The 25,934-nt window shown below is 35.3% G+C and overlaps 4 protein-coding genes across 11 annotated transcripts in view; 1 reads left to right on the forward strand and 3 right to left on the reverse strand.

Annotated features, from left to right (window-relative positions):
• Positions 1-476: 476 nt before the first annotated feature.
• On the reverse strand, positions 477-4,615 carry LOC129875014 (N-(5'-phosphoribosyl)anthranilate isomerase 1, chloroplastic-like). 5 transcript variants are annotated; one of them, XM_055950442.1, is made up of 7 exons: positions 4,472-4,610; positions 3,269-4,052; positions 2,691-2,747; positions 1,717-2,087; positions 1,475-1,638; positions 1,006-1,210; positions 477-806 (listed from the first exon to the last, which is right to left on the reverse strand). In XM_055950442.1, the coding sequence occupies exons 3-7, from the start codon at positions 2,737-2,739 to the stop codon at positions 723-725; spliced, it is 873 nt and encodes a 290-aa protein (XP_055806417.1). In that variant the 5' UTR covers positions 2,740-2,747; positions 3,269-4,052; positions 4,472-4,610; the 3' UTR covers positions 477-722. The 5 variants fall into 5 exon arrangements, with proteins under 5 accessions (XP_055806417.1, XP_055806415.1, XP_055806416.1 ...); XM_055950440.1 differs by having other exon boundaries at positions 3,930-4,055; XM_055950441.1 differs by lacking the exon at positions 3,269-4,052 and having other exon boundaries at positions 4,472-4,615.
• Positions 4,616-9,977: 5,362 nt separating this feature from the next.
• Positions 9,978-10,580, reverse strand: LOC129872642 (uncharacterized). Its single transcript, XM_055947574.1, has 2 exons — positions 10,461-10,580; positions 9,978-10,376 (listed from the first exon to the last, which is right to left on the reverse strand). The coding sequence occupies exons 1-2, from the start codon at positions 10,578-10,580 to the stop codon at positions 9,978-9,980; spliced, it is 519 nt and encodes a 172-aa protein (XP_055803549.1).
• Positions 10,581-11,963: 1,383 nt separating this feature from the next.
• On the reverse strand, positions 11,964-12,524 carry LOC129872644 (abscisic acid receptor PYL12-like). The gene has a single exon (XM_055947575.1). It carries the CDS (start codon positions 12,522-12,524, stop codon positions 11,964-11,966), a length of 561 nt encoding a protein of 186 aa, XP_055803550.1.
• Positions 12,525-21,939: 9,415 nt separating this feature from the next.
• Positions 21,940-25,934, forward strand: part of LOC129872014 (uncharacterized) — a 28,407-nt gene continuing 24,412 nt past the window's right edge. For 2 of the 4 annotated variants that reach the window (XM_055946844.1, XM_055946848.1), the window contains exon 1: positions 21,940-22,252. The gene's annotated coding sequence lies outside the window, so the exon portion shown is untranslated. Of the gene's footprint in view, positions 22,253-22,887; positions 23,076-25,934 lie in introns of all 4 variants that reach the window. The other 2 variants (XM_055946845.1, XM_055946846.1) reach the window with 2 other exon arrangements.

Genomic DNA, 25,934 nt, shown 5'->3' on the forward strand with positions numbered 1-25,934 from the left:
CGGCCTTTTATCAACAGAAGAAATGAAAAAATAAAATATTCATCAAAACTGTACTCACAATCTCACATTCGTTGTAATTTGTATGGGCATTTTTTCGTATTGCTCTGTTACCTTTTTCTTATTACTATCTTCTTAAGAGAATGTTATATTTAAAAACAATTTAAATTTATTTTATTTTTAATTAAAAAAATTGTAACACAAATGTTACAGATATTTAAGGAAATAATTTTAGATTTTTTATAAAAAATAATAATTTATTCAATATAATTTTATAAGTGAAGTTTCAAGAGGATAGAGTGTACAGATACATTATCCCTATCTTTGTAAGATAGAAAAATTGTTTTTGATAGATCCTTGACACAAGAAAAGTATTTTCGAAACATGGTTGGAAAGAAATGCAAAAATAAAAACAATGATGAAAGAAAGAAAAGTACTTAAAGAGTGAAAATATCAGATATACCCAACTAGAAGAAACAACCATAGTAATAAAATCGAAGAACAAGACAATGCTAATATAATAACAATAATATGGGCAAGGGAATAGATAGGTGCTCCAAACTAGAAACCTATTCTACCAGTTGAAAGAGAAGTGGTCACCTACTTATTAACTGTCTATCCTAATTCTTGAACTCCATACTCTCCTATCTAGGATCTAGAGTCATGTCCTCGGTGAGTTGAAAATTTATCATGTTATGCATAATCAGCTCTCCTCAATTCTTCCTCTACCTATCCCCAAACCTATTACTATCAACCTCTCGCACCTCCTTATTAGGCCATATGTGTTCCTCCTCTTCACGTGCCCGAACCTGTGAAATGTGTATTCATTAGCTATCTGACATGACAAAATGCTTTGATCCCGTTACAAAGAAAGCCGAAAAGGTTTGAGGGAGGAGAATGAAACAACAACGTCATTTTTCAGAACTAGCATTGCAGTTGATTTAACAATCTGCAAGCACTATGGAATTTGCCACTATTCAGTATTTAACTAAGGCAAAAAGATCTCACTTCATTCATGAATGATAGTATCCGGGACTCATCCTTTTGGATGCCGTCCGGTCCACATATGCCACTACTGACATCCACTCCATTTGGTTTAAGAGCAGAAAGAGCTTTACAAACATTCTCCGGGTTAATTCCTCCAGCCAAAAGCCATCCATGTTTGCTTCTAATTGATGGCAGCTTAAACTGAGCCCAATTGAACCCTTTGCCACTGCAGAAGTATGTCAGTATTGTTAGTGGTTTGATTCCAATCTCATTAAATTCAGTTGCTCGGTCGTGCTGAAGTTACAAAAAACAAGTTTGTTTTTGTACGAATGAATCCAAAAAAGGAATTTAATCATACCAACCAAATGAAATTACATCTTTGTTAATTAGCTCCATAGGGGGTGGGATTAAGCTTTTAGTCTAAAAGAGAGTGCATGATTGCATACACAGCCATGCCAATGGCAGGTTTATACATGAGGAAGAACTGTACCTTCCACCTTTGGCACTATCCACTAGAATCCAATCAACCAGAGAAGACTCCTCATCTGAAACAGAGTTCAAAAGGCCTCCCTCTTCATTTGCATGAAGAACATATACTAAACATTTCTCCCTGACTAAAACTGGAAAAGCAGCTCGAGAACCATTTCCATGAAGCTGCTCAATTTGAACATGTTGTGAATTTGAGTATTGAAAACAAGAAATTCAAAATGGAGAAAGATGACAGTTCCTCACCTGCACCAATTCAAGGTCTGCAGCATCAGAGGCTCTTAGTATTGTGTCAGCATTATCATCTACAAACACTCCAACTGGCTGAGCTCCATATTCCCGTGCAACATTCGAGATTTCCTTAGCAGTAGAAAGTGAAACGGAACGTTTTGAGTTAGGCCATATGATCATACCGATAAAATTGGCTCCAGCTTCTGCTGCAAGAGCAGCATCTCTAGCTGATGTAATTCCACACATTTTGACTAAAGTCCTACTTTCTGTTTGCTCTGCTTTAGCCGAGACCCATGCCGACTGATTTAAGGAGCACATGAATCTGTTCATGGAGGAAGTCCTCAGTCGTGCTCTATTTGTAGAGTATACTTTTGCATCGAACGGACCTGTAAAAAGAAGCTTTGGCAAATGAATGCTGCATCATTTCTATCATAGTATACTTCAGCCAGAACTCTGTACCAATTTCAAAAGAATCTTAAGGAAAAACCATACTAAGTTACTTTCAAAACACCTATCAATTGCAAATTTGCACTTTCCACATATTGGTAATAAGAAATAGAATAAGAGAAGGTCAAAAAGGAAAACTTTTCTCTGTAAGATAAGAAAAAATCAAGAAAAATGAAATAGTGGAAAAGCAAGCAATCAAAAACCAAAGCTTAACTCGAGAATAAATGTTAGGTGTAAGCTTCCTATCCAAGTCCTGGTTGGTTTCTCTCTTTTGCTTGTGTGAAAAAAGTTAAAAGGACAAATAGAATAAGTAATAGTTTTTGATGAAAATAGAATAAGTAATAGTTATGGTGATTGCTCATTCAAATCACATGTTTTCTTAAGAGAATCCAAGGTCTCACAATTTCCAACTTATTATCTTCTGAAATTACAGATTATTTCTTAAAAAGGATTACTCTTTTTCTTCTTGTTTTCTTTTTCTATTTCCGGGGGGGGGTACTCTAAGTGCAAAGAATGCCCATATAATCCAAACTTTCACTTACCTTGATTTCTGGGAATGCCTATTACTCTTGGTTGAAGCTGAGTTCCCATGTTGAGCACTGCAAAACACAGAACTATGGCTAAGACTAAGTAAATAGAAACATTAACTGACACAATGTTATGTGCTCTTATGCCACTCAAACAAATTATTAAATAGGAACACCCTTGGAAATTGAAAAAAGTAGATTTTTGAGAACATTAAACAAATTTTAGCTGCTAAATAACAACAACACCATACCCAGTGTCATCCCGTAAGTGGGATCTGGGAAGATAGTGTGTACGCAAACCTTGCCCCTACCTTGGGAGGTAGAGAGGTTGTTTCCAATAGATCTTTGGCTCAAGTAAAAGTATTACAAAGCAGTTCGAAAAAAGAAAACAATGGGAGTGAAAAAACCAAGACAAAATATTAAGGAAAGCATGACAGAGCATACTAAAAAGGAACGGTAACTACGACAAAATAATACGATAATCGAAGTACAAGAAAAATTAAATAGTAGTAGCAGAAATGGAATAACAAGAAACTACAAGAGTAATACTACGATTACTAGTATAGAAGGATAGCGAGACAACACTCCAATACCTATCTAACCCTCTACCCTCCGTAACCTCCTATCTAAGATCATATTCTCGGTAAGTTGAAGTTGTGTCATGTACTATTCCACTGGGCTAACACTTGTTTCTTTGATGGTATATAAAAAAAATCGGAAGAACTTTCAGGGTGATAATATGCATTTTGATAGAGATCCAAAGCACTTCTGCAAACTGTTTCTATGGTGCAGAGTGCACTGAGGAACGCTCCACATCTCTTAAATTAAACATTGTATACTAATATGTAAATATCAAATTAAACATCATAATCCCAGTATTATGCAATCCTCGGATTACTACTCCCTAGTTTACTAATCTAGGCATAACTTGTTTCTAAACCAAAGAACGGTTTAAATGAATAGAATGGAAGATTAAATGTATGAGGCCATTAATAAGCCAAGATGCGTTTCCTCTCTTAGAGTAATTTAAAGGCAAATCAAGTGGACGAGTTTGGTCATATTTGGATGTTTGTAGAGTTCAGTCCCTCTAGAAGTAAACCTATCGACCTCGAGCAATAGTGGCGGGTCATAGTACTTGTGGAAGAAATGGATTCCAATTGTGGTAGGACTGGTTGATGGAGTGATACTACTACTTGCTTTAGAAGGGATTGGATACTATGTAATGCGAAAGAGAAGAAAGTTGTGCGCAGATACTGGTCACAACAATTGACATTGTATAGCTGAGAAATTTCTTTTCAAGATAACATATTCTTCATGGAGATACTAATTAAATTATGTTGCAGTTATGTCCCAAGCAGATGTAGCCATTGCCAAAACCTGCTGCAGGAGATAAATTATCTTTCAGATAAACAAAATACCAGAGTCTACAATATCAATCAAAAGGAAACAAGAAACAATCAGCAAGATACATTTTTGGGCTCAGAAACAATCTCAACTTCTCACAAATTAACAGAATACACATAAGCTAAAGAAAAAACACAAAAACCCAAGAAAACTTCAAATTAAATACCCCACTCACTTTTTGCCCTCGAGGAGTTGCCTTTAACCCAGTTTTTGGCTCTTTTTCAAAAAAAAAAAAAAAAATACACCCAGATGTTTCTTTAGCATAAAAAATTAAGCTACAATAGCGTGCACACCAGTTTTGCATGCTCAAAATCAAGACTTGAAATAAAAATTCAATCTTTCTCCACAAATTTTCAGCATAACATAAAAAGATGCAATTTTTATAGTAATACCTTTCAGTTATGGCTCAACCAAAATCAGCAAAAATTCTTGGCAAATTGATAGGGGAAAAGGGAAGAGAGACATAAATTTCAACGGTGGGAGGTGTAAGACCAGTGATAGTGCTTGGGCTTTTGGACAAAAAAAACCTAGTAATGAGATATTCCTTTTTTTTACTTTAATTATTTAATCTAAGAATAATTAACTAATTAAATTATATATTATTATCATTAGCTTTTGGGCTTATTTAGCTTTGTAATTGAGAGATGTAGATAACAGATTCGACTTAGGTAGCTTGGTAAAATTAGATGATTGTTGAATGGACTACTATTTTATTATGTCAAATTCTATAGTTTTTTTTTTATTAAGATACTTTTTCTCTTTTTCTTTGTGGAAAATATTACTCTATATGATATGTAAAGGGGGAAAGAACAATTAAGTTTTGTTTCTTAATTCATAATTGTGATGAGGATTAGTTAATCATGTGATATTTCATCGATATATTAATATCATATAGAATTGAGCTTTACAGTCTGTTTTGATAAGTTTTTTTAAAAGTTGTTTATAAGCTGAAAACTACTTATTTTAAGCTAATAAAAAAAATTGGGGTAACCCAACTTATTTTCTTGACTTATAAGTTGTTTGTTAAGTCAAACAAACCCAATTATTTTTTGGGACTTATTTTAAGCAAAAAATGACTTGAAGTTGGCTCTTAATCCTCTGTGATACTCTATTGGTAATACTAATACTCTATCAGTATCATATATGATTGAGCTATTTTCTTAAGAAATAGATACAATTAAGAAAAAATATGAAAGCTACAATCTTATTTAGTAAACTCTAAATTAGTAGAAAAAATATTTTTATAATTTTTTTCTCTTTTTGCAAATTTTTAAAAAATTATATCTAAATTGTGACTCTTTTTTTAACTGTTTTTAAATTATTTGAAGAATTGAAACATAAATCAATGATATCATGACAGTATGTAGATATACTATAATGGTATCATGGATGATTGAGTGATTTCATCGAAGGACTGAAGCAAACCTCAATGAAAACACTATTCAGTTACTCTTAGAAGCAGTTCTTCAATGAATACAATTCTCAATTACTATATGCATATACTGTAATATAATGTGATGGCATCGGAAAGAAAAAAATAATGGATGCTGACATCAGCATCATATCAGCGTGCAAATTTAAAATAAAAAAGAGGTACGAAAGTAATGGGACATTTAAGGAAAAATATTTGCCTATTTTTTGAACACATGTATTCTTTTCCTTATATTTAAACTTTTTTCAAATAGTTCAAATATATTTTTAACCTTTTCCCGTTAGTTTAGTGATTGAAATAAAAAAATTATTATTATTTTACCCCCCCCCCCCCTCCCCCAACCACCTTTTCTCCGCTGAAAGAATAAAATAGCCGTATATTTTTTGCCCATCTCGTCAGGATCTCTCACCTTTGCTTCCTTCGAAAAAAATAAAATAATAATTTAAATCAGATGTTCGAATTGTTTTTATAATAGAAAATTTCAATAATTGATTTTGTGATTCTATTGTGTTCAAAATTAATTAGAACTTGTGAATTATTATTTAAGTAAAAAATATATACTCAAATGTCTATAGATTTTGATTTGAACACGAAAAGATAATAGAATTTTTTCTAACCTAAAAAATATACAATATTTTTCAATAATATTTATCCATTGAAGCAGAACTTAGCTAAAAGAAGCTATCATCCCTACCCTCATATTCACATTCAGAACAAAAAACACATGATAAGGGAGTACTTAGTCGAGCGAAGGTATTGACAACATAGTTCAACTATAGAAATCATGGCATAAAATCACAAAATTAGAGTCCATTCTATTGAGAAATGTTTATTTATGCTTCAAAAAATATTAGTCGACTTATATTTTGAAATAGTAAGGTTATTTTTCAAGACTCTACGTCAATTCATAGAAAGAACGGGAAATGGTTAAAAATATTCTTAAACTATGTGAAATTGAATAAAAATGTCTTCAATTAATAGTTGATCCAAAAATGTTCTTGAAGTTGTAATCAACAGTTTGATGCAAAATGTTCTTATTGTTACGGTAAAAAATGTCATTTCCCTTATAAATAATTAATATATTTTTCTCTTTTTAACATATTTTATTTCTAATAAAAATATTACTATTATCGAACCATTTTTTTATTTTTTTCTTTTAAAATCACTTTAACTAATAAATAATTAGATTTTTTTTCTTCTATATCTCATTTCAACAATTAAAATAAAATAACTTAGTGTACTTTTTAAACTGTTAATATAAGTAATATATATATATATTAGATCATAGTAATCTCACCATTAATTTTATTTAGATAATAATACAAAAGTAATAAAATAAAAATTAGTTTTATTTTTTAATTTTTAACTAATTGAAGTAGAACAGTCATTTTTAATTAAATAAATCATCATTAGAAAGAAAATATTTAAAAAGAAAAAATACATTTTATTTGGAAAAAAGTATTTTAGACCTATTAAGTCGCCATTTTGGATCAATTCCTGATGACATGAACATTTTTAACCAAACAATTAATCGAAAATATTTTTATTTAATTTCATATAATTTAAAAATATTTTTATCCTTTCTCCGTAAAAATATAAAGGAGCAGAAATGCCTATAATTTACCATGCAGCGATCATCGTATAGTTTTCTAACACGATAGATATCCGTCTTACACTCATGAAGTCAAATTGTGTCACGATAGATATCCGTCTTAGACACGATAGTTTTCTTTGCTTTGAACACACTAACATATGTCATCACATGTTGACTTCTTGGAAGTAAAATGTCATAAAATTGTCTCCTATGTGAGAAACATTGTGAATTTATGCATAAACATTATCTCATTACTGCTTCTCATGACAATTAATTTAATTCTTTAGTGCAAGAAAACTAGAGTAACTTCATGTCATGAATTAAGGAGTTCAAGGAAGAAGAAGAGAATATCCTTTATTTTAGTCCAATACTGATATTGTTATTTCTTGATAACCACAATAGCTCACCCTCAATTAATTTTATAGGATATCTACTAATTTATCATTTTTATCAAAAAAGAAATTATTGTATAATTTTGACAAATTACAGCAACAACAACAAGCCCAGTATAATTCCACTATGTGGGGTCTGAGGAGGGTAGAGTGTACGTAGACCTAACCCTCACATTGAAAGGTAGGACGACTGTTTCAGAAAGACCCTCGGCTCAAGAGAGGAGAACAAGAAAGGAAAACAAGAAAAACAAGACAAAGGTCAGATAGCACAAAGCATATCAAAAACAATATGAAAATAAGGAATGATGAGAGCGAGAAAGTCATGGTAGGACAGTCCGGAAAGAAAGGAGCATTAACTACTATAGATAAATAAGCTAACCAAAGTATATCGGCCCAACAAATATAAACAGCAATCAAATGTAGAAATCAAATGGTAATAGACAAATGAGCAAAACTACGACTACTATGGTGAAAAGATAAGCCACCTAGCCTTCTATCTTAATCTGGGTCCTCCACAAACTCCTATCTAAGGTCATGTCCTCGGCGAGCTGCAACTGTGTCATATCCTGTCTAATCACCTCTCCCCAATACTTCTTCGGCCTCCCTTTGCCCCTCCTGAAATCGTCCATAACTAACCTCTCGCACCTCCGCACTGGAGCATCTGTGTCTCTCCTCTTTACATGCCCAAACCATCTCAGTCTCGCTTCCCGCATCTTGTCCTCTACTGATGCCACTCCCACCTTGTCTCGGATATCTTCATTCTTAATTCTATCCATCATAGTGTGCCCACATATCCACCGCAACATTCGCATTTCCGCGATTTTCATCTTATGAACATGAAATTTCTTGACTGGCCAACACTCCGCCCCGTACAATAAAGTCAATCTAACCACCACTTTGTAGAACTTGCCTTTGAGTTTTGGTGGCACTTTCTTATCACACAGCACTCCGGAGGTGAGCCTCCATGTCATCCACCCTGCACCAATACGATGTAAAACATTGTCGTCGATATCCCCATCTTTCTATATAATAGACCCAAGATACTTGAAGCTTTTTTTCTTTTGAATGTCCTAGGTACCAAGCCTCACTTCCCCGTCAGCCTCACGCGGCAGGCCACTGAACCTGCACTCCAAGTATTCTGTCTTGGTCCTACTCAATTTAAATCCTTTAGACTCCAACGTCTGTCTCCAGCCCTCCAGCTTATCGTTAACTCCGCTGCGAGTCTCGTCAATCAGGACTATGTCATTCGCGAACAACATACACCAAGGCACCCCACCTTGTATTTGTCTCGTCAATTCATCCATCACCAAGGCGAATAGAAACGGGCTAAGAGCTGATCCCTGGTGCAATCCCATCATAATAGGGAAGTGTTCCGAGTCTTCTCCTACCGTCCTTACCCTGGTCTTAGCTCCATCATACATGTCCTTAATCGCTCTAAGTACGCCACAGGTACACCTTTAATCTTCAAGCATCTCCATAGGACCTCTCTTGGCACTTTGTCGTAGGCCTTTTCTGGGTCAATAAATATCATGTGTAAGTCCCTCTTCCGCTCCTTATACTGCTCCACCAATCTCCTTACAATATGAATGGCTTCTATAGTCGAGCGCCCAGCATGAATCCAAACTGATTCTCTAAAATAGACACACCTCTCCTCACCCTCATTTCCACCACCCTTTCCCACACTTTCATAGTGTGACTTAGCAGCTTGATACCTCTATAATTATTGCAGCTTTGAATGTCTCCCATGTTCTTGTACACAGAAATCATAGTACTCTACCTTCATTCTTCCGGCATCTTTGCTGTCTTGAAAATGACATTAAATAACACAGTCAGCCACTCCAATTCTACCCTGTCTGCATTCTTCCAAAATTCTCTAGGAATCTCGTTAGGTTCGGTCGATCTTCCCCTGCGCATCCTACGAACAACACCCTTAACCTCTTAAACCTATATACTCCTACAATATCCAAAGTCGCGACGCCTATCTAAGTGCTCCAAGTCTCCCAACACAATGTCTATATCCCCTCCTTCGTTCAAGAGTTCATGAAAGTATGACTGCCATCTCTGTCTAATGCGGGATTCCTGTACTAACACTTGACCATCCTCGTCCTTGATGCACTTCACCTGATCCAAGTCACGTGTCTTCCTCTCTCTCGCCTTGGAGAGCTTAAATAACTTCTTTTCCCCACCTCTACCCTCTAGTTCTGCATAAAGGCATTCAAAGGTTGCCGTTTTAGCCGCCGAAACTGCCATCTTGGCCTCCTTTCTCGCCATCTTATATTTTTCCCTGTTCGTCCGCTTCTCTTCATCATCTTTGCTATTTACCAACTTTACATATGCCCGTTTCTTTGCTTTTACCTTTCCTTGGACTTTTCTATTCCACCACCAATCCCTTCGGTGCCCACCATTGCTGCCTTGTGAGACCCCCAATACCTCTCTAGTTGCTTCCCTAATGTAGCTGGCCGTTCTATCCCATATACTGCTCACATCCCCCTACTATCCCATGCCCCTATAGCCATCATCTTCTCCCCCATCTCTAGGGCACTAGACGGAGTCAAACTACCCCATCTAATCCTCGGTCGGTCATTCACGACCCTCTTCTTCTTCTTCCTTCTTATCTCCAAATCCATCACCAATAACTTATGTTGTGTTGTAAGATTCTTACTTGGTATGACCTTGCAGTTTTTACAGATGCCTTTATCATCTTTTCTAATGAGCAAAAAGTCTATTTGCGTTGCAACCCTCGAGCTACGGAAGGTTACCAAGTGTTCCTCCTTCTCTAGGAAACTCGAGTTGGCTACCATTAATCCAAAAGCTTTTGCGAAATCCAAGAGTGAGAATCCTCCACCATTCTCGTTCCCGAAGCTAAATCCTCCATGCACCTCGTCATAGCCCGTCGAAACAGACCCAATGTGCCCATTGAAATCTCCTCCTATGAATAACTTCTCAGTAGGCGGTATACTTACCACTATTTCGTCCAAGTCCACCCAAAAATGCCTTTTTATCTTCTCATCCAACCCCACTTGTGGCGCATAGGCACTAATAATGTTCAAGGTGAGCCCTCCAACGACTAACTTAATCGCCATCATCCTATCATTGATCCTCCTAACCTCTACCACCTGATCTCTAAGCTCACTATCTACAAAGATCCCTACCCTATTCCTATACCTTGACTTGCCCGAGAACCAAAGTTTGTACCCGTCCACCTCCTTAGCTTTAGGTCCTACCTATTTAGTCTCTTGGACACAAGCTATATTAATCCTCCTCTTCTTAAGAATCTTAACTCTATGGAGTTTCCCGATAAAGTCTCAATATTTCAAGACCCTACTCTCAATCTAGAAGCTCCCTCCGCCCCCTTAGCCCCCCAACCCTGGCCCCCGATTCCAACCGAGAACATAACCTTAGTCTACCATCTCTCACCAAAGCCATAAACGCAAATATACGCTAGTGAAAGGATAATCTAAGATAAACAAAGGATCAATAGTAAAACACAAGTTAGCAATAGTCTAGTAGCAGTGCAATAGGTATTAAATTAGGCGGAGCAAGCAAAATTTATAAGGCTAAGATATAGGAAATGGGCTATTGAAGGTACCAACTCCAAGTAAATAAAACTTGTTCACCAATGAGAAATCTTTGTTTGCCGTCGGAAACGCTGTTCTCTGTCGGAAAATATTGTTCACTGGCCGGAAAATACTGTTCACCGATCGGGAATACTGTTCACCGCCAGGAATTGCCAAAAATACCTGTACTGAAACTACCCGAAAACCTACTGGTGGGGGATTTTCAATCGCAGGTAAAGAGGAAAAAAACAAACAAAGAAAAAAAGAAAGAAGAGAGAGAACAGAGGGGAGAGAGAGATCTGACTAAAAATACTGTTCGCTGGAAATACTGGTCGTCAGTGACCGTCTGGGTGGGGGAGGGAAAAAACAAACAAGCAAAATTTTATAAAATATCTACTAATTTATTATTTTTATCAAGAATAAATTATCATGTAATTTTGTTTCTCAAAATTAGGATGGATGACGTTAGATGATATTTAACACCACTAATAAATTACTCCCTCCTTTCTATATTAAGTGAATTTGTAAGGCAATGCACACATATTAAGAAAAATATTCAAGGACATAATTTGAACTATACTTTTCACTATTGTCCTTTGTAAAATTATAGATATAACTTTGCAAGTAGTGCGGTTTATCTCTTAGAAAATATAAAACATCAATAAATGAAAGGGCACATATGGAAAAAGCTTCAAACATCTATTTTGAACTTTGAACAATTTAATTATTTTGAACAATGAAAAATTTCTCAAAAATTCACTTAATATGGAATGGAGGGAGTATGATGTAATTCTGTCCGTTCAAATTCGGAGAGATTGAAAGTAATACTGATATTCATTGTGTGGATAATAACTTATAGTCTAATACATCAATATTCAATAAAAGGTAGGAAGATCATTAAAAAGAAAACTAGCATGTAATTTCAGTTTTGTTCAAGTTCAAGGAAGAAACTTGAGTACTAGTATCCATATTTTCAGCAACCCAAGCTAAAGATCTAAGGTTCCATCTCATGATATTATCAGTCACCTCACACGTATCCTCTCTACAACTGACATCAGGAATATCCACAACATATGACTCAATAGCTATTGTTTTATTGCCAATCGTACCTTCTTCTTCTTCTTCTTGTTTATCGTCATGCAAAGTGATAATAGATTTGAAGTTCAAGAAACTATGGTCCGCATCAACAACACTAAACACACTTACATGCATGTCATCATCAAGAAAATCCAACCTTTCTATGCTTTTTTTACCAGGAAATCCAGAAACTAAATTGACTTCTCTTACACTACCAACACCACCTTCACCAGAGATTAGTGTGCAGCTGCTGATAAAATTCTTGTAACATTGTGGCTTGTCAAATTTTCTCACAAAAGACCATACTAAGGGAAGTGGTGCATCGATAATTTGGACTAAAAGTGAAGAACATTGATTTGGTGAAAGTTCATGTGTGTGGTGAAGTTTGGTCATTTCTTCTGAAACTTTGGAGTTTTTTGGTGGATTTGTGAATAACATGATTGGATCCATGCATGTGGATTACTTTGAGTAAATGTTTCTTTGCTTCATATGGTTCAAGTGCTTTTTATTATTTTTCTTATATAAAAAGAGTGTGAGTGCGTCTTGTGGGGGTGAGAGAAATTTTATTCAATGTGCATCATTGATTTTTAGAGGGTTCTAAAAAAGAAGTTTGTTGACTACCAACTTTTCAAAATCTTATTTTAGAAAAAGTAATGTAATTTATATTATTTTTCTTATATAGAGAGAGTGTGGGTGTCTGTGGTGGGGTGAAAGAAATTTTATTCGGTGTGCATTTAAAGAATAGCGATCATTGATTTTTAGAGGGTTCGAAAAAAAAGCATCTAAATGCGAATATTCTAGAAAGAGGCAATTTTAGTTCTGTGATCGATGAGCATCTAGGCCAACAAGAAAAAATAGGAGTAACATATTTTATGAATGTCTTAGGTCATATATAGTGTCGACTTGCTAGTTTCCAAGTTGCCTATTTTATTGCATAAATTCTGCTCAAAATTTACAACCATCGTTGGAAGCTTCTTAGAGATTACTTATTGCATTTTTTATCGATTAAAATACACTCTTATCGTTATCTTACTTATTTCTAGTAAGTATTTAATAAGAATATTTTTTTTATAATAAAATCGGGTATTTTATACGTGTACTCTTCAAGATCTACCACATACTCAACTGAAGTTTGTTGACTACCAACTTGTCAAAATCTTATTTCAAAAAAAGTATTGTAATTTATATTATTTTTCTTATATAGAAAGAGTGTGGATGTCTGTGGTGGGGGTGAGAGAAATTCATTCGGTGTGCATTCAAAGAATAACGATCGTTGATTTTAAAGGGTTATAAAAAAAAAAGCATCTAAATGTGAATGCTCGAGAAAGAGGCAGTTTTAATTCTGTGATGAGCATCTATGCCAACAAGAAAAAGTAGGCGTAACATATTTTATGAGTGTCTTAGATCACATATAGAGTTGATTTGCTAGTTTTCAAGTTGCCTATTTTATTGCATAAATTCTGGGCAAAATTTACAACCATCGTTGGAAGCTTCTTAGAGCTTACTTGTTGCAATTTTTATCGATTAAAATACACTCTTATCGTTATTTCACTTTTTTCTAGTAATTATTTAATAAGAATATTTTTTATAATAAAACTGGGTATTTTATATGTGTAATCTTCAAGATCTACCACGTACACAATTGAAGTTTGTTTACTACCAACTTTTCAAAATCTTATTTGAGAAAAAGTACTGTAATTTATATCATTTTTAACGGGATAATAATTGAGCTATATTTTTAAAATAGGGTCAAACTGGCACTGAATTGGAATCCAGATTTAAGAAAATAGATTGTGATGTCAATATCTTTTATTTACATATTTTGAAACTTTAATCATCGAGTAAGATAAAAAGAAAATGAAGACTTCAGTCCTTTAATTAAAGTAATTTTTTCAATTTTGATTTATGTATTATTAATTAAACTAAATATCTTTAACCTTAATTAAATTAAACATATGAAATTTGGTAAAATACTAATAGGGAAGTTAAATGATTATTATAAGTAAACTGAAAGGGAAAAGAATATCAAAGACAAAAGAGTGGAGCCAAGATTTTCCAAAATTCACAAATGGTTTTCTGAATCAAATGCAGCTGTTGTTTCTTCATAATAAAAACTAATAATTTCAAGAAAGAATTGGGTGTCCTTTAAGTAGATGACGCAGGAACAAATAGCTTATTACAAATGAATATCACTAATTTATTATTTTTTTAAAAAAAGTTAAGGACAGCAAAAAGAAAATTGCATGATCGACTAACTAAATTACTAAGATTATCTTCAAATTTATTTATATTGCTGCTAAGTTATACTTTTTGAAATAAAAAACGCTGCGCGACCACTTTGTAACCCCAGGCATTAGACTGCCTAATAAATATAGCAAGCTGCTAGACAAATTTGAAAGGAAAAACAAATAAAAATGGATATTAAATAGGTAGATTGAGTTGAATTTAAGTGGATTCAAATAATTTAAGCTAATAAATCTATTTAAAAATTATTTAAGTTGAAATGAATGAGCTAAAAAGTGACTTATAACTCAACTGTTTACTTCTTATTAAGTTCTAATTTTTTAATTTGTTTTTTTATACGTAATTGTTTTAGTATCAACTAAAAGTATTTTTTAAATATAATTATATATAATGTGACATGATTTTTTTAATAAAAAAAGCATGATTTGAGAAAACAATTCATGAATCAATCTCAACTGCGTGTAATGGCTCAATTATTAATGAACTAAATTAAATTAGCAAATAAAAAAAAATCAAAATTCAAGATAAATCAGATGAATTGTATTTTATGATCTAACATTCCTGTGTATAAATATGGGTAGGTTACGTACGTCATTTGAAAATTTTGAATTGTTATGCCTCTAATTTTTGAGACACATAAAGTTAAAACGATGCATTATTAAATTTTAAATACATCTTATTCTTTATAGGTAATGAATATATGGTTGGATTTAATAATATATGTCATTTATTTAGTGAATATGGTAATTTGGATCAAGACAAGCCGACAATTTTGTACAATTATTACCACCTTGATGTTCTTCCTAGAAACTTTTTATTTTGTTATTAGATTCAAATTTATTTGATCTGTAAATTCTTTTATGATGTTAGTTTTGCACATTTTAACGATTTCTATATTTATTTTGCTAATTGTTAGAGTTATATATATATATATATATATATATATATATATATATATATATATATATATATATATAGAATCAAATTTTGACATATCGAATGTGGTCAAAAGTTGCTGCTAGGAGAATAGTCAAAAAAGCAACTTTTGACAAAATCAAAGTTGCTGCTAGGAGGAAGAATTGTCAAAGTTGCCAAAAGCAACTTTTGACAGAAAAACTGGCAACACGTTTACAAAGCGCGTAAAAATTTCTTTTACGCGTTTTGTTCCTCTTATAAATAGAGGGCATTCTGCCCTCATTTAAATCATCCCAGAAAGAGAGAGTAAGAATACAAAGAGAGTTTTACACCAAGATAAATATTATAGTCTTGAGTGTCCTCTTTAGTAGTTGTTCCTTTTACAAGAGAGAAGTGTTAATTGTTGTTTTCTCCTTGTATTTGAGAGTTGTGTACTCCACAAAATATAGTGAGATCCTTCTACCCCGTGGTTTTTTTAGAGGGGTTTCCACGTAAAATTCTCGTGTCCAATTTATTTTCAATATTTTCATCATATCAAACTTTAGTTATAGTGCTTCCTCACCCCAACAGTGGTATCAGAGCCCTCGGTTATTCTGTCTATTTTATGCGAAGATACTACCTGTGAATAGTAACTTTTCATGAATAGTAAAATTCGGTGAATAGTACTATTCACGTGAATAGTAAATTTCGGTGACAGTACAGTTTGTCACGATTGTTCGCAAAAATATTTAGAAACGATCTAAAAGGGTGTGAAGCAAATAACAATGTCGAGTACAACAAAGTTTGATGTTGAAAAATTCAATGGGACTAATTTCTCATTGTGGAAAATGAAAATAAAAGCGATATTGCGAAAAGACAATTGCTTAGCTGCAATTGAAGGCAGGCCCGCAGACTTTGCTGATGACAGCAAGTGGAATGACATAGACAGCAATGCAGTTGCTGATCTACACTTGGCACTGGCTGATCAAGTGTTGTCTAGTGTAGCGGAAAAGCGGACGGCGAAGGAAATATGGGATACTCTTACAGGATTGTATGAGGCCAAGTCTTTGCATAATAAAATCTTCTTAAAAAGAAGATTGTATACTCTTCGAATGGCAGAGTCCATGTCAGTTACTGAACATATCAATACTTTGAATACTCTGTTTTCGCAACTTACAACAATGGGTTGCAAAATAGAGGGGACTGAACGTGCGGAGCTTCTACTTCAAAGTCTGCCTGACTCGTATGATCAACTTATCATCAACCTGACGAACAATACAGACAGTCTAGTTTTCGATGAAATTGCAGCTGCTGTCTTGGAAGAAGAAAATCGGCGCAAAAATAAGGAAGACACACAAGCAAGTTCGCAACAAGCTGAAGCTTTGATGATGGTGAGAGGAAGACCAACGGAACGTGGCCCCAGTGGGAGTCACAATCATGGCAGATCTCAATCAAGGAGTAAGAAGAATATCAAGTGCTACAACTATGGCAAGAAAGGGCATTTCAAGAAAGATTGTCGGTTCAAGAAGAAGAGTGAACACCCTGAGCCATCAAATGCTCAAGGGAATGTTGCATGTACCTCGGATGATGGCGATATTTTATGCAGTGAGGCAATATCAAATAATGAAGGCAGAAAACGTTTTGCTGATGTCTGGATCATGGACACAGAAGCAACATGGCACATGACTTACAGGAGAGAATGGTTCCATCAATATAATCCTATCTCAGGAGGATCTGTGTTCATGGGAAACGATCATGCTTTGGATGTTATTGGTATTGGGTCCATCAAAATAAAGATGTATGATGGCACGATTCGCACCATCCAGGAGGTACGACATGTAAAATACTTGAAGAAGAATCTATTGTCTTTAGGACAACTAGATGATAATGGATGTTCATATAAGACTCATAGTGGAGTCATGAGAATATCCAAAGGAGCGCTTGTAGTGATGAAAGCAGAAAAACTTGCTGCAAATCTATATGTGCTTAAAGGTGAAACACACCAAGAAGGAGAAGCATCAACCGCGTCAGCAAGTTCACTTGAAGAATCAACGATGATGTGGCATCGTAAACTTGGCCATATGTCGGAACGAGGTTTGAAGATTCTTGCTGAGCAAAAACTTCTTCCAGGGCTCAAAAAGGTTTCACTACCCTTTTGTGAGCATTGTGTTACCAGTAAGCAAAATAGACTGAAGTTTAGCAGTTCCTCTGCTAAAAGCAAGGAAATACTAGATCTGGTTCACTCTGATGTCTGGCAAGCACCGGTGGAGTCTCTAGGAGGAGCGAAATATTTTGTGTCATTTATCGACAATTACTCCAGGAGAAGTTGGGTGTATCCAATCAAGAGGAAGGCAGATGTTTTTTCAGTTTTCAAAGAATTCAAAGCGCGGGTGGAACTTGAATCTGAGAAAAAGATCAAGTGTTTGAGGACAGATAATGGAGGAGAATACACTGGTGATGAATTTAATAACTTCTGTAAACAAGAAGGTATTAAACGGCAGTTCACGGTGGCATATACTCCACAACAAAATGGAGTAGCAGAGCGGATGAACAGAACCTTGTTGGAACGGATAAGAGCTATGTTGGCAACTGCAGGGTTGGAAAAACCATTCTGGGCAGAAGCAGTCAAAACCGCCTGTTATGTGATCAATCGCTCACCATCAACCACAATTGATCTGAAAACGCCAATGGAGATGTGGACAGGAAAACCAGCTGATTATTCTCGCTTACATATATTCGGAAGTCCTGCTTATGTTATGTACAACACCCAAGAAAAATCAAAATTGGATCCAAAATCCAGGAAATGCATTTTCTTAGGGTATGCTGATGGAGTCAAGGGGTATCGTTTGTGGGATCCCACAGCCCGCAAGGTGGTAATCAGCAGGGATGTTGTATTTGTTGAAAACAAGATACAAGCAAAAGAAGGTAGCACTTCAAAAGAAAAATCAGAGACTACTACAGTTGAAGTTGAAGAAATAGAAGAAGTTTCAGTTTCTTCTGAAGCAGCACCAGAGCACGAAGAACAAGAGCAAGCTGAGATCGAAACTCCAGAAGTTCGACGGTCAACTAGGGAGAGAAGAGAACCAGCTTGGCACTCAGATTATTCTATGGAGAGTAATATTGCATACTGTCTATTAACAGAAGATGGAGAGCCTTCAACCTTTCAAGAAGCTATGAAAGGCCAAGAATCATCTCTGTGGGTGGCAGCAATGCAAGAAGAAATTGAAGCTCTTCATAAAAATAAAACATGGGATCTTGTTCAATTACCACAAGGAAGGAAGGCCATTGGAAACAAATGGGTCTACAAGATCAAACGCAATGGTAATGATCAAATGGAGAAATATCGTGCAAGATTGGTGGTAAAAGGATTCGCTCAGAAAGAAGGTATCGATTTCAATGAGATATTTTCTCCAGTGGTTCGACTCACAACAATTCGAGTGGTCCTAGCGATGTGTGCTACATTTGACTTGTACTTGGAGCAGTTAGATGTCAAAACTGCATTTCTTCATGGAGAACTTGAAGAAGAAATTTATATGCTCCAACCAGAAGGTTTTGAAGAACAGGGAAAAAAGAACTTGGTTTGCAGGTTGAACAAATCTCTATACGGTCTCAAACAGGCGCCGAGATGTTGGTATAAGAGATTTGATTCCTTCATTATAAGCCTTGGATACAACAGACATAGTTCAGATCCTTGTGTTTATTACAAGAGATTTGGTGATGAAGACTTTGTTATTTTGTTGTTGTATGTTGACGACATGTTGGTAGCAGGCCCCAACAAAGATCGTCTCACAAATTTAAAGGCACAGTTGGCTAGGGAGTTTGAAATGAAGGACTTGGGACCAGCAAACAAGATTCTAGGGATGCAAATTCACCGAGACAGAAATAATAGGAAGATTTGGCTTTCTCAAAAGAACTACTTGAAGAAAATCTTGAGACGCTTCAAGATGCAAGACTGTAAGTCAATTTCTACCCCACTTCCTATTAATTTCAAGTTATCCTCAAGTATGAGTCCTAGCAATGAAGCAGAGAGGATGGAGATGTCTCGAGTACCGTATGCATCAGCAGTGGGAAGTTTAATGTTCGCCATGGTATGTACAAGACCTAACATTGCACAAGCAGTGGGAGTGGTTAGTCGATACATGTCTAATCCTGGAAGAGAGCATTGGAATACTGTTAAGAGGATCCTAAGATACATCAAGGGTACCTCAGATGTTACAATGTGTTATGGAGGATCTGACTTTACTGTTAAAGGTTATGTTGATTCAGATTATGCAGGTGATCTTGATAAAAGCAAGTCCACCACAGGTTATGTGTTTACTCTTGCTGGAGGAGCTGTAAGCTGGGTTTCAAAACTGCAGTCTATCGTGGCTACATCTACGACGGAAGCAGAATATGTAGCAGCTACACAAGCTAACAAAGAGGCAATATGGATGCAGATGTTATTGGAGGAGCTCGGGCACAAACAAGAGAAGATTGCTCTATTTTGTGACAGTCAGAGCGCTTTGCATCTTGCAAAGAATCCGGCATTTCATTCAAGGACAAAGCACATACGAGTTCAGTATCACTTTGTTCGTGAGAAGGTGGAAGAAGGCAGTGTGGATATTCAGAAAATTCACACTAATGACAACCTAGCAGATATGTTTACGAAGCCGATCAACAGTAATAAGTTCATATGGTGTCGATCTTCTATTGGCCTAGCAGAAACGTAACATTGCAGTAATTGGGTAGAAAGGATGGTGTGAAGACTTAATTGATTCTCAATTAAATCTTGACATATCGAATGTGGTCAAAAGTTGTTGCTGGGAGAATAGTCAAAAAAGCAACTTTTGACAAAATCAAAAGTTGCTGCTAGGAGGAAGAATTGTCAAAGTTGCCAAAAGCAACTTTTGACAGAAAAACTGGCAACACGTTTACAAAGCGCGTAAAAATTTCTTTTACGCGTTTTGTTCCTCTTATAAATAGAGGGCATTCTGCCCTCATTTAAATCATCCCAGAAAGAGAGAGTAAGAATACAAAGAGAGTTTTACACCAAGATAAATATTGTAGTCTTGAGTGTCCTCTTTAGTAGTTGTTCCTTTTACAAGAGAGAAGTGTTAATTGTTGTTTTCTCCTTGTATTTGAGAGTTGTGTACTCCACAAAATATAGTGAGATCCTTCTACCCCGTGGTTTTTCCCTTCTATCATTTAGAGGGGTTTCCACGTAAAATTCTCGTGTCCAATTTATTTTCAATATTTTCATCATATCAAACTTTAGTTGTAGTGCTTCCTCACCCCAACATCGAATACATAGGTAAAGTATAAAATTTATGTTATAGAGAGTAAACTTAATTTTAGAACTTATTAAACTCTTCGTGTTTACAAAAATAAGTCATAATTAAAAATGCTTTGACCCATAATTTTTTATTAAATGAAAAGCGTACCAAAAGCATAAATAAAGTATAAAATTTATGTTATGGAGGGTAAACTTAATTTTAGAACTTACTAAACTCTTCGTATTTACAAAAATAAGTCATAATTAAGAATACTTTGACCCATAATTTTATATTAAATGAAAAATATATGCAAATATTGAAAAACAATAGAGACAATATGTGCAAAATTTTACTAAAATTTTGTTTCTTATATCATAGAATTAGGAATGGCAATTCGGGTAGGACGGGAAGGGGTGGGACAGAGAAGAGCTTTAACGGGGTAGGGTAGGGCGAAGCCTTAACGGGGCAGGACAGAGCGGGGCGGGATATAGCTCATTTTATGAAAATAATTAGCGGAGCAAAGCAAGGCATGTTGCAACTTGATTGAGAGTCGTGAGTTTAATTGAATTTTCATTATTGTCGGAATTTAAGATGCTAAGCTCCTAAATTATATTTCACTCATCTAATCATATCTAGAACTGGCTTTTTCCCTGTATGCAAAGGCTAGATTTATTGCATCTTAGCATTAATAAAGGTTGACGTTGAAGGCTCAAACATCTTCTACAACAACTTTTATATATATATATATATATATATATATATCATGGTTCACATCTATAACCAAATGTAAAACAATATCTCGCCAAATGATATATGTCTTTTAACACATTATCTATAGTTTTCTTTTACATTAATTATGATAATTACCTGGAAGAAAAATTTACATTCTCATATATATATTTGATTATGGATTTTTTAGTTAATTAATGATATATATATGTAAATGAGGGGGTTAGATAGGGCAAGACGGAGCTAAACGGGACAGAGTAGGGTGAAACTGAAATAGAACAGTGACTTGAACGAAGCAAGGTAGGGCGGGGCAAAAATTAAGTTAGGGAAGATTTAATGTCTGTTTGACTTAACTTATTTTAAGTAACTTATAAGCTGAAAATAACTTATAAGCTAAAAAAAATTGGGTTAGCCTAACTTATTTTTTTGGCTTATGAGTTGTTTTCAGCTTATAAGTTAATTTAGATAAGATAAGTCAAATAGACCAAATTATTTTTTAGACTTATTTTAAACACAATAATTTTAAGTTGATCAGGTAAACACTCAAAAAAACCAAAAACAATTTATAAGCAAGCCAATCCAAATAGGCTATTAACCCGCCCTACTGGCATCCCCCATAGAATATGACTTGCATATTTAAGTCTTAATCAATTAAAATATACTTTAATTAATCTGTTTAATATAGTAGAAAACAGGGACAATGCATTAATTAGAAATAATGAGATTGAATCGGTGACAGTTATAACGAGATCCGAAAAGGGGAAGAAGTGAAGTAGAAGAAGAAGAATGGCCGGAAATTGCCATATGCCATTGACAAACTAACCCTTTTATCAATCCCGACAAACCCCTTCTCTCAAACCACATATGCTATTTTATAATCATACAGATTCAGATTCAGAATCATAAATAAACGAAACGAATACAAAAGCAAAGTCAGCTCCACTTAGATTCAGATGGTATGATTTCAAGAACCATTCAACACTTTTCGTCCTTCAATAGTAGGTAATGAAAATCTTAGCAGTAGTTTCATATTTTGTACTTACCGTTCTTTACTATTGTTTAGATTTTATAGCTTTCGGATTGGTGAAATTGAGTATAATGCTATATGGGGTTTTTGGTTATGAGAGAGAAGTAATATGAATATTTTTCTTACTTGGGCCATTATCAAATTTGCAGCATTGGAATTTTATGTGATCAAGTTTCTACTTTTTGGTGAGATTACTGCAATCTAATCACTAACCCTTTTGTTGGGGTTATAGTCCTGTGTCAGAGGAGTATTTGCTTTTTTGTGATAGGATATATTGCATAAGTTATTCTATGTTGCCAATCTTTGGATGGAGTAATTTTGAGTATCTCGTATGACACCTCAACTTAGGATAAGAGTCCCTTGGCAAAACACATAAGAGATGTTGCGTATATAAGTAAGCAGGCGGTACACCCTGGTGACGCATTTTAAAATTGTGAGGGTCTAGGCCTAGAGCAGACAATATCACTAGTGGGCTGGGTGTTACACCTTGATGGGCATTCTGTTTGGGATAATTTTTCTAGTTAGGGAATGTTATATTAGAGTCAAAGATTTTACTATATTGCTCGAGTTATTCTTGCAGATAATTAATCTATGGCTGTTTTTGCTATAGTTAGTATTGGAATGAGATGAAGGACATGTTGTCTTAGCTCGAGACAGTTGCACCTTTAAAGTTCAGAGATTTACTGCATTAGGACGATGGAATCACTCATTAAAGGCAGTGGAATTGCTCAGGCTGATTTAGGGCTGAAAAGATTGGCAGATGTTTTATGGGGTTCTGCTGTGTTGTTACTATAAAAGGTGAAACTTAATGGTCAAATAAAATTAGAGGCGCGGTTAACATGGTGATATAAAAGTAAATTTTGATATTTCATATTGGGATACTGGAAGCCAGAATTTTGAGTAGTCAACTGATGGAAAGAATAAAGTAGGGGGACATAATTAATCTTTTTTCTCTCCTAAGTCCTATCCTTCTTGTTAGAATAGGAATAGGTGTACACAATCCTACTTAGAATTGGAATAGAAATAGGAATAATTTATAGTATCCTAATTGGAAAATGATTAGTTTATAGTGTCTATAAATAGGGTCTTTATGTAATATTGTTCTTACACAATTCAATAATATTTTTCTCCTATATTTCTCACACAGTATCAGAGCGTTGGTGAGAACCTTCAAGTCACCGTGTGTCAATTATTTTTCCGGCGACTTTTGGGGGCTGAATTTTGTCTGTTTTTTGTTCAGTGGGTGTTGTGAGAAAACCAACACCATTACAAAGCTCGGAAAGCTCAGGTGACCAAACCCCAGCCAGCACCACCGGAAAACAACACCTCACGCGCTGTCACGCGCCGTTCGAAGGTGAAATTATCCGGCGAGATTTAATTTACGTGCCGACGCGTGAGGCTTCTTCGATCAGTTATTTTGAGGTTTTTTTTTCTCGGTTGGGGTCGTCCAGTCATTCCGACCAAACCCCAGCAAGTTTTGTCCAAATCCGAGCCAGGGTTTCCAGACCAGATTTCGGCAATCAAATTTGTCTTTTCAGTTTCCGGCAACTGAAATTTCTCCTAATTTTTTTTCCAGATTCCTATATATATTTTTCATAATTTCTTTTGGGATTGATATTTTTGACTCCAAAAAAATATAGGAACTTCAAGCCCTATGATTACTTCGGAACCATTAATGGGAAGCTCAAACTATTTAGCTTGGGCTTCCTCGGTTGAGCTGTGGTGTAAGGGTCAAGGTGTCCAAAATCACTTAACCAATAATGTTTGTGTGGTAGATGAAAAGGCCAAGGCTAGTGAGGAAGATGCAAAAGTCAAAGCACAATAGGTGAAGGTTGATGCTCAATTATATAGTCTCTTATGACGATCTATCGATTCCAAGTTGATGCCCTTGTTTCGCCCATCCCAGACATGTTATTTAGTTTGGGAAAAGGCTCGTGCTTTATACACTAATGACATATCTCGATTCTATGATGTGATATCTCGAATGACCAACTTAAAGAAACAAGATTCCGATATGTCTACTTATTTGGGACAGGTACAAGCAGTCATTGAGGAATTTGAAATGTTGATGCCAGTTACTACGAATGTGGAAAAACAACAAGAGCACAAACAAACGTTATTTCTAGTTCTTACACTTGTTGGACTTCCTACTGACCATGATTCAGTGCGTGATTAGATTCCAGCTAGTCCTGTAGTTCCTAAAATTGATGAATTATTCTCTCGTCTACTTCATCTTGGCGGGCCTCCCAATCACAAAGTAGCCTCATCACCCACCATTGACTCTGTTCTTGCATCTCAAACCATAGAAAAACGGACATATCAATCTACGGAGAATCGACGAGGAGGAGGGCGTTTTGGAAAACCTCGATCCAAGTGTGATCATTGTCATAAACTTGGGCACACTCTTGACATATGTTATATTTTGCATGGTTCACCACCCAGTTATAATCCTATTGCTCTAAAGGAATATAATGAGTTCCTTCGAAATCGTGCAAGTAAGCAGACATCTCCACAAGTAGCATCTGTGGCTCAGCCTAATCAATCATCCAATAATGCTCATATTGCTCATACAGAATATGATGAGTTCCTCCAGTATCGAGCAAGTAAGCAAATGCCACCACAAATAGCTTCGGTTGCACAACTTGATGTTTCTGGTATGGGTAATTCTTTCGCTTGTGTTTCACAATCTAGTACTCTTGGTTCATGTCATGGACTCAAGAGCTTCCAATCATATCTCTGGTAATAAATCACTTTTATCTGATATTGTTTATTCACAATCTCTTCCAGCTATTACTTTAGGTAATGGGATCCAAACAAAACCAAAAGGGGTTGGCAAAGCCAAACCCTTTATCTTTTGTCACTCTAGACTCTGTTCTTTATGTCCCTGGCTCTCCTTTTAATCTGGCATCCGTTAGTCGTTTGACGCGTGCCTTACATTGTGGCATATTTTTTTTGATGATTTTTTTCTCATGCAGGACCGCAGTACGGGACAGACGATTGTCACAGGGCATGAATCACAAGGCTTTTACTATCTTACCTCTTCAAACTCCTTTACAGCATGCTCCGTTACAGATCCTCCAGACCTAATTCACAAACGTTTGGGACATCCGTCTATCCAAGCTGCAAAATATAGTGCCTAGTTTGTCTAGTTTAGACTGTGAGTCGTGTCAACTTGGGAAACACACTCGTGCTACATTTTCACGTAGTACTGAGGGTCATTCTGAGTCTATTTTTTTATTAGTTCATTCTTATATTTGGCGTCCTAGTAGAGTTAGCTCACCCTTAGAATTTCGTTATTTTGTTAGTTTCATTGATGATTATTCAAGATGCACTTGAGTTTTCTTAATGAAAGATTATTCTGAGTTATTTTCTATATTCAAAAGTTTCATTGCTGAAATACAAAATCAATTTGGAGTTTCTATTCGTACTTTTCGTAGTGATAATGCCTTAGAATATTTATCCTCCCAATTTCAGGAGTTTATGACTCACCATGGAATTATTCACCAAACATCTTATCCGTACACCCCTCAACAAAATGGTGTAGCGGAAAGGAAGAATAGGCATCTCATTGTGACCGCTCACACTCTTCTCATTGAATCTCATGTTCCGTTGCACTTTTAGGGAGATGCAGTCCTTGCGTCTTATTATTTAATTAAT

The sequence above is a fragment of the Solanum dulcamara genome, chromosome 11 (assembly GCF_947179165.1).
Source record: "Solanum dulcamara chromosome 11, daSolDulc1.2, whole genome shotgun sequence".
In the NCBI taxonomy this organism is placed as follows: domain Eukaryota; kingdom Viridiplantae; phylum Streptophyta; class Magnoliopsida; order Solanales; family Solanaceae; genus Solanum; species Solanum dulcamara.